Genomic DNA, 9,040 nt, shown 5'->3' on the forward strand with positions numbered 1-9,040 from the left:
CAAAAATTTGTGTTTTAAAAATCTGGCTTTCGTGCATATGGATTACGGTCATCTGGATTTTGTGCATTTAGATTTCGTGTGTCTGGAACTCATTCGTCTGGATTGTAAAACGTCGTACAAATAAAGAAATGGGCAAATGAAATTCGGAGTTGCGATTATATGGCAAACAAAACTTCGAAATTTTAAAATTCGGGGTTATGAAAAAATGTCCAAACGTTTTCTGGATTATGATATTCGGAATATTAAAATTCGAGATTAAGATAGGTAACCCGGAAATCCCATGGGAACGGTATCTATGCGGGTTTTCCTTTAAAAACGCGGGCGGAAAGCTAGTATACAAATAAATAAAATAGTGTTAGGTATTTTCTATTCATATTTTACTAACAATTTAAACCTAAAACTAATACAAATTGAGTTCATTCCATTAAATCACTAAGTTTATGAAAATGGCGGCAAATCGCAAATTAACTCCATGCGAATACTGAATGTATAATTTGACTCCATTCAATTTGATTGAAAATCACGATAGATAAATTATGTAACTGATTTGAATTTACTTCTCCGTGATAATCTTATTTCATTATTTTAGCAATATCGTATTAAATAATTAATTTAAAGCCTAAAGTGAAATTATGTATACGGAATAATCGTTTATTGTGCTATTTTAGTTCGTTTATTCAGTTTCAAAAGACAATTTTAACTCGTTTATTAATTCATGTATTCTTTTGAAAGTAGATACCCACTATTTGGCGTATCACAAAAACTTCGTTCTGTGAAATAAAATTTTCATATCAATTAGAACAATTTAAATTTATTACTAAACGCGTCATCCTTGTGACAATAGTATCAAGCTTAAATAAAAAGAAAACCAGAACCATAACGCATTCCTGTTTTTGGAAGAACGATGTCTTTTAGTCAGCTGATTTGTACCAATATTTTAAACGCTTATAAATGTTTGTTATCTAGTTTAGGCTAAACTTTAGGCTAATTAGGCGATTCGATTAAAATTAAAATTACTTAATAAAATTAATTAAAATAGTTGAAAACAAGACAAGGACACTATTTTAAAAAGCAGCAAAGTGATGAACAAGGCACCGAAATATTCCTTTGTTTGCACAGGTGAAACTGCGGGGCATAGCTAGTTAGAAATAAAACATGGAGATGGACATTGCAAAATGCATTAACAGTATTGATAGTCTCTGATTGAAAACATCGGATCAGCGGATTATCCAGGTGATCCAGACATATTACGGAAATATCCAATTTTTCATTGGATTGCCATGTATCTGGATTATTAAATCTATACTTATATTATAAAGTGGAACAGTTTGTTTGTTTGAACGCGCTAATCTTAGGAACTACTGGTCCAAATTGAAAGGATTGTATGTAATTTATTTTTCCTTTTATTTTTATCATATTCCCCTCCTTTTGTAATGGGTTTCATCCTACTGGGATTTTTTTTTGTTTCAAAAATTATCTACCCTGGTCTATTTAGTTTGTGTGGTGCTAACAATTGATATAAGGCTCTATATCGTCGCAAAATTAAGTTCATTACAAATAGTGAACTGAAAAACATACATATCTGCTTTTATAAGAAAATTTATTTAAAACATAAATATGCACAGAACTAAATATACGATATGCTTGCCATTTTGCAATATTTTTCCAATAATAAAAATCAAATTCAAATAACTTATGTAATAGAAACACATTTTTGCACTCAAAATCATCTTTACCTTTCAAACATCATCTTGATCACTTTCATCATAAAGGGTTTACTTCTAAACCCCGTAAATATAACACAAACAACATAAGACCCGGTCTGTTTGTCCGTACGTATCCGCAATGCCTTGATTAAATTGTCGATGTCCTGCAGCGTGAGTAAACACGAGTGATTGAACTAGTATCGGTCAATACTATACTATGACAATATTTGCTGGACTGCGGTTACGTTTTATGTAGGTAAATGTTTCCTGTTAATTGATGTTTTTTAGATAAGACGGTTTAGGTAGATGAAAGAGAAGGAAAAGAAAAAAAGACTAATTATTATATATTTCGCAATAAAAAGTAGCCTATGTCCTTTCTCGGGTATCAAAATATCTCCATACCAAATTTCATGCAAATTGGTTCAGTATCGTGATTGAGTAACAGACAGACAGAGTTACTTTCGCATTTATAACATTAGTATGGATTATTCTAAATCTTTATTATTGATTCAACAATATCGTATCTATTTTATAAAACTACTAGCTTTTCGCCCGCAGCTTCACCCGAGCAGTTAAAAGAAAACCCGCATAGTTCTCTTTTTCATAAGATTTTCGGGTTAAAATAATATCATACGTGTTAATCTAAATTACTTACCCTCTATGTGTGTACCAAATTTCATGAATATCGGTTGAGCAGTTTTCGCCTAAACGAGTAACAAACAAACAAAATATACACATCTATAATTTTAATAAAACATACAAACCAACACCGCAAAATCACCATGAATACATATAGTGTTAAAACGAGGGCGCTACGATAGGGCTGGCACACATCGTTAAATAAAACATAAGTTGATGCCAATTTGCGAATGAGCCCGCCCTAAGTGATGGCAGGAATCCTGTATGAAGTCGTGGTGAAAATATTGGCCATGCATTATGCAACACTGCGTATTATGTTTTGCTAGGCCGCGTTCACACCGGAGCGTAATGGTGCGGATAATCCGCTCGAATTCTGTCGCTAGAAAACAGGTTGTTCTGCGCATTTGTTAATAGTATTTCTATTTACGGATTTTATTCAGGAACAGAATTAAATTATTAAATATAAATTGTAATTTACCTTAATTGTTAAACTGTATCGTAATGTTGTAATAATTGTTCACATTTTGCGATCTGTTCCCTAAAATGTTATGAAACGCCTATAGGCCCAACAATATCGTGATCTGTTGGGTGTATTTAATATAAATCAATAAATAACAACATACTGGTATCTTGTACCTTATAGTTAGAAGGTAGCATCAAATAAATATAGTCAAAGTACAATTTCATAGCAAGTTTTCGTAGTATACTGTTATAGCTGTCTTATGTCTGTATTGAAAGATTCGCACAACATTCGTTCTATAGCTCGTAAGTACATAATATAATTCATTAATAACCTTGTTAAATTAACTTCTGTAGCGATTCGCGTGTTGCGGTAAACCATGGATCAGTTATTAATTATTGTTATGTGTAAAATAAATTGGCAATAATTATTTCTATGAATAGGTACATAAATTATTTATTCCATTGTCAACAAAATGGAGACATAAAACTAACTACAATTAAAAACGAAATTAAAAATGTAATTATTTAACATTGAAGTGATTAAGTAGGTAACTAATATAAATTAATGAAAAGCTTTCATCTTTGCAACAATAACCAGTTTCCCAAGTTTCACAACAACACGAAAGCTCAAAATTCAAACAACGATACGGTGTAACAGTCAGCCCGCATAGTTCTCTAATGAAATTGTCCATAAATCTGTAATATTGGACTGGCGACATGCCTAACTACTGTGTTTTCCTGCTCCCCTCCCCTCCACACTCCCGCCCCCGCGCCTCCGAAACGTTTACATAAAAATACGTCGCCGAAAGAAATAAGGCATATATTTGAGCTTTATTCCATTTGTATTAAAATGCGTGATATATTTGCGTTTTAATTTAGAGCCAACGTTTTACGTAAGCTAAAGATTTTAAATAGCTGGGTCCACACCGGATGATCCAGTGATCCCGCGATCCGCGATCCAGGATCGCGGAGCATGGATCGTGGATCATGTTAGGCCGATCCACTTTAAAAACTTGCGATCCCAAATATGCGCTCCAAGTGATCCTAAGGCGATCCGTGATTCAGCCAGTCTAACTCTTGTACAATATGGAGTCACACGTACAACGGCGGCGTCTTGCCGTTGCAGCAGTAACTTTTATTATACTGAAATGTTTGCGCAAAAAATAAAAAAAAAAAGAAATCGACGGTTTTGGGTGAAACAATTTTATAAAAATCGATTGGCATCTGGGACTCAGCTGTACGGAGAGTTAGTTTCAGATGAAGTTGAACACAATTTTGCAAGAATGAATGCTATTCAATTTGAGATATTCGACTTTCTGAGATGTCCATGGTGAGGTGGATCGCGCGATCCAACACAACCGTCCACACCGCGCGCATCACGCAACTGAGGCACCTTTGAAGCGGGTACAAAAACCGCCCGCTAACGGATCGCACGAGGTAGGGATCGCGCGCGGCAAAACGCGTGCATGGATCGCGCGCGGCACGTCCACACCGCCCGCATCTTTGGATCGCGCGCCTGCCGCGCGCGATCGGATCGCGGTGGATCGGCCGGTGTGGACCCAGCTAATTTAAGCAACTTAAATCGAGCAATTCAAAAGTTCACATGGTACAGATTATTATTTTTTATGTATGATCATAATATTACGATATTGTAAAAGTGAAATGAAATAAAAATTAATTTTATATCTATACAAATATTATAAAGAGGAAAGGTTTGATTTTTTGTTTGTTTGTTTGTATGAATTGAATAGGCTCCGAAACTACTTGGCAGATTTGAAAAATTCTTTCACTGTTGGAAAGCTACATCATTTCTGAGTGACATAGGCTAGGTTTTATCCCGGAAATCCCACGGGAACGGGAACTATGCGGGTTTTTTTTTTTGAAAATGCGGGCGAAGCCGCAGGCGGAAAGCTAGTGTGTTTAATAAATCGTTTCTCAAATCCGTTTCCTTGACCCTGACTTCGTCCGTCTTGAGTGACATATTCAAAGAGATTTCAGTACATTGATCCAGGTTATAAATTACTACATAGTATAAAACAAAGTCACTTTCTCTGTCCCTATGTTCCTATGTCCCTTTGTGTGCTTAAATCTTTAAAACTACGCAACGGATTTTGATGCGGTTTATTTTAATAGATAGAGTGATTCAAGAGGAAGATTTTAGTATATAATTTATTAGGTTTTAGACAAAGCGGGCGAAGCCGCGGGCGGTAAGCTAGTAGTATATGTAGTAGTCTTCATTCTCATAGTCATTATTTTTGATACATGCAATTCAAAATAATACAAATATTTCTTACTAGCTTTCCACCCGCAGCTTCGCCCGCGCAGTCAAAGAAAAACCCGCATAGTTCCCGTTCCCATGGGATTTCCGGGATAAAACCTATCCTATTTCCCGGGATAAAAAGTAGCCTATGCCCTTTCTCGGATATCAAAATATCACTATACCAAATTTCATGCAAATTGGTTCAGTAGTTAAGGCGTGATTGAGTAACAGACAGACAGACAGAGTTACTTTCGCATTTATAATATTAGTATGGATAGTGAATTTTAAAGGTGGCGGGTAGTTATATAAAACTGTAGCTATACAGTGAAGGGTTAACAGGGCTGTGCACTCAGGCAAGTGAGCTTACGGAGCAATTAATAAATTGCGTCACGTTAATAAGTGCAGCGGATTATCCTTGGCCGCTGTAGGGCTGTCACACGCGTAGAAATAAGTTATTTTTGTATTTGGTTTTTAGAAATTTTGAATAGAAATGATATTTTCATTGGATGATAATGGAATGTTACTCAATAAATGGATAATATGACTAGTCCGGGATCCATCGCCCATTTTTGCAAGTGATTACTATCAAGCTAACTCGCAAAAATGGGCGATGGATCCCGGACTAGAAAACTTTCTTAGTTTTAAAAAACTCAGAAGTAGAGTTTATGTATTGAATCGCATAATACTGTTGCAGTTGTTAAAAGTTACACATTATTTGGTTGTATACGTATAGCCTCCCAATGTTGTAATGAAATATTAACATTACCATAAATTAAATAAATTTCAAGTATTAGATAATACATAACTGTAGTAAACATAATTTTAGATTTCAGTTAGCCTGAAATTATTGTTACATTAATAGCAACTGAAATCAAAGCATAATTCATTTTCTTTATATTCAATACATTTTCTAGTAATTTCTCTTCTTTACAAAAATTATGATAACATACGTGACAGCCCTACTCCCGTCTCTCCTGTGCTTCGTTGATCCAATCCTCACTCTATTTGCTCCATTCAAAGGGCTTTAGTGCGCTATATTTTTACCCTGAAGCGAAGGCAGACCCTTTGCGATGCCCACATAATTTCAATATTCTTATCTTCTTATATATAAAAATGAATCGCAAAATGTGTTGGTAAGCGCATAACTCGAGAACGGCTGAACCGATTTCGATAATTCTTTTTTTATTATATTCCTTGAAGTACGATGATGGTTTTTATGTAGAGAAAACGTAAATATGTACCACGGGCGAAGCCGGGGCGGTCCGCTAGTCTCTTATATATAAAAATGAATCGCAAAATGTGTTGGTAAGCGCATAACTCGAGAACGGCTGAACCGATTTCGATAATTCTTTTTTTATTATATTCCTGGAAGTACGAGGATGGTTTTTATGTAGAGAAAATGTAAACATGTACCACGGGCGAAGCCGGGGCGGACCGCTAGTTTATTATGAAAATATACAGAAAATACTTAAGTAGGAAACAACGCAAACGGATTATTGTATTATTATTGATTATTGTTCTTATTGTATTTACAAGAATCAAATACATACTAGCTATTTCCCTTATAATAATGGCGGAAATTGGAGACAGCTAATTGCTGGACTGTAACTTAATATTCGTATTATTGTAGTAAATGTTTTGTGTTTATGTATAACTAGATTTCCGCCCGCGGCTTCGCCCGCGTTTTCAAAGGAAAACCCGCATAGTTCCCGTTCCCGTGGGATTTCCGGGATAAAACCTATCCTATGTGTTAATCCAAGTTACCCTCTATATGTGGGCTAAATTTCATTGTAATCGGTTCAGTAGTTTTTACGTGAAAGAGTAACAAACATCCATATTACATCCATACATCCATACATCCATACATCCATACATCCTTACAAACTTTCGCCTTTATAATATATATTAGATTTACCTCTATATGTTTTACTAGATGTGTTTAATTGTAAATTTACCAGTAAGACTGCTATAGCAGGACTTGTGCATCTTCCCAGAGAACAGCTCCAGGCCGATGATGGCGTATATGATGATCACGAAGATCACCAGCAATGCTATGTGGAGTAACGGCACCATGGCCTTGAGGATCGAGTTGAGAACTATTTGGAGACCTGGACATGTTTTGGTAGTTTTAGAAAATATTTTTAAGCTATTGCATAGCTTCTATCGCGGGCCTTGAGCGCGGGGACCGAATCCAGAAATTAGTAACGAAAAACCTCACGCTCCCCACGGGGACGGGCGCGGAGGTGTGGCTTGAAGGCATAGCATGCAATAACTTTACCGCGGCAGTCCCCGAGTGCCACACGTCTTTTTAATTTAATTAATTGGTAAATTTTGCATCGATAAAAATGTATTCAATGTTAGTTATTCTGTTATTGGAATTGCATATACTTACGAATCAAAAATCGTATTAATATAAATACTGACGGATGTAAACACATATAATTTTTTTTACACTATCACATACTTAGTAAAGAAAATTTATTCACACTGTTCACTTCTAAAATCGTGCGTATTTAATATGTATATGTTTTGTAATAAATAAATGAACCGTTAGAGAAAATGCATTAGTACTTTATTAAAATTACATGATACACTGTAAATTTAAACTGAGAAGTTTTTCATAATAAGTAATAAGTTTAAAAAAAATACAATACTTACCTTACTGGGCACTCCCGACACGAGCCTCAAAGGGCGAAGCACCCTGAACGCTCTCAGCGCTTTTACGTCGAACGCGTCCTTGAATATACTCGATAACACCGTGCTTACCATACTGAAATAATTAAAACAATTATAAATAAATAATTAAATTAATGGAAACATTTTTTTAGAGATTTCAATTTGAGCGGGCATTCCGCTACACTCTGTGTACTGGTTTAATTTTATCTTTGTAGACTGTATAATTATTGTGGTTAATTGCAATCTCCGATTTTAACAACATAAACTTATGATGAAATTAAAAATAGGACATATTCGGCATAGCAAATTGTACGAATGCTAATTGCTAAATTCTAACGATGAACTGAATGTCTGAAACATTCATTTTTATATACATAATTTACTTATTATGTATTTCAATAACTTGGTTCAGAAGTTTTTACTTTTTTATCAATCAAATCTACATATTATAAGAAATTCAACTTAAAATGTTTTGCCTATTTTAAACGTCTATAAAATCAGTAAAGTAAACTTACCCTATAACAACTATAGTAAAATCCAGCAAATTCCACCCGTTTCTGAGGTACGAGCCAGGATGCATAACAAATCCATACGCAATAATCTTCATAACACATTCTCCCGTAAATATTACCAGAAATATGTATTCGATTTTTTCCTGTAATTAAAAAGATTCTCACAATAAATGGGAAAACTTTACTAAAAAAATTATACACTATACGGACGTAATGATTGTAAATCAAACCATGAAAAGTTTCTTCCTCTGATCAGGTTATGAATTTTCACATAATAATTTAACATTTAACTTTTATGAATGCCATTAAACTGCAACTTGTTTTAATTAATCAAATAATATTGAAAATAAAAGCGCGCCAATATGTATTGTTATTAATAATTCAATATAGAAATTCGGAAGAACGGCGCGGCGGGAATCACATTTGAATTTAGAACGCGAATGTAGTTTTTTTTCTGATACCATAGACGAACTTTTAATGTTTCCTCGTGTTATTTTATTGTGATACTTAAACACAGTGATTATATATCCTCTTTGGTAATACTGGCAGGTTTTCGACAGTATTAAAAAAAATGTGTAATATATATTTTTTTTCATTTAGTAGATACTGTAGATACTGTTTCTATCATGCTATTTAGAAAAATAATTTACTCGTTTTCGAAAAAAATGAGGTAAGTAGGTAACTGATATTCGCTGTTGCAAGATAAATTTCATTTAAATAAAAAGTTATAACAAATACATTATATTCAAAAATATTCCTTACCAGAACCCAATTAGTGTAGTTCG

At 34.3% G+C, this 9,040-nt stretch overlaps 1 protein-coding gene across 1 annotated transcript; it reads right to left on the bottom strand.

The window, feature by feature from the left end:
- Window positions 1-6,996: 6,996 nt before the first annotated feature.
- LOC149897873 (muscle calcium channel subunit alpha-1-like) lies at window positions 6,997-8,323 on the bottom strand. Its single transcript, XM_090115676.1, has 3 exons — window positions 8,259-8,323; window positions 7,731-7,837; window positions 6,997-7,175 (listed from the first exon to the last, which is right to left on the bottom strand). The coding sequence occupies exons 1-3, from the start codon at window positions 8,321-8,323 to the stop codon at window positions 6,997-6,999; spliced, it is 351 nt and encodes a 116-aa protein (XP_089971802.1).
- Between the last annotated feature and the right edge of the window lie 717 nt (window positions 8,324-9,040).

This window comes from Colias eurytheme, chromosome 24, assembly GCF_061535395.1.
Source record: "Colias eurytheme isolate Ceu_HAF_F1 chromosome 24, ilColEury1 Martin Lab GWU primary, whole genome shotgun sequence".
NCBI classification, from domain to species: Eukaryota; Metazoa; Arthropoda; class Insecta; order Lepidoptera; family Pieridae; genus Colias; species Colias eurytheme.

Excerpts from the sequence above, each read along its gene's own strand:
- LOC149897873 (XM_090115676.1), bottom strand. The coding sequence starts at position 8,323 with ATGCATCCTGGCTCGTACCTCAGAAACGGGTGGAATTTGCTGGATTTT. Across the intron at positions 7,838-8,258 it reads TTTACTATAGTTGTTATAGG|TATGGTAAGCACGGTGTTAT; the intron begins GTAAGTTTACTT and ends TAATTATTTCAG. Across the intron at positions 7,176-7,730 it reads GCTCGTGTCGGGAGTGCCCA|GTCTCCAAATAGTTCTCAAC; the intron begins GTAAGGTAAGTA and ends AAACATGTCCAG.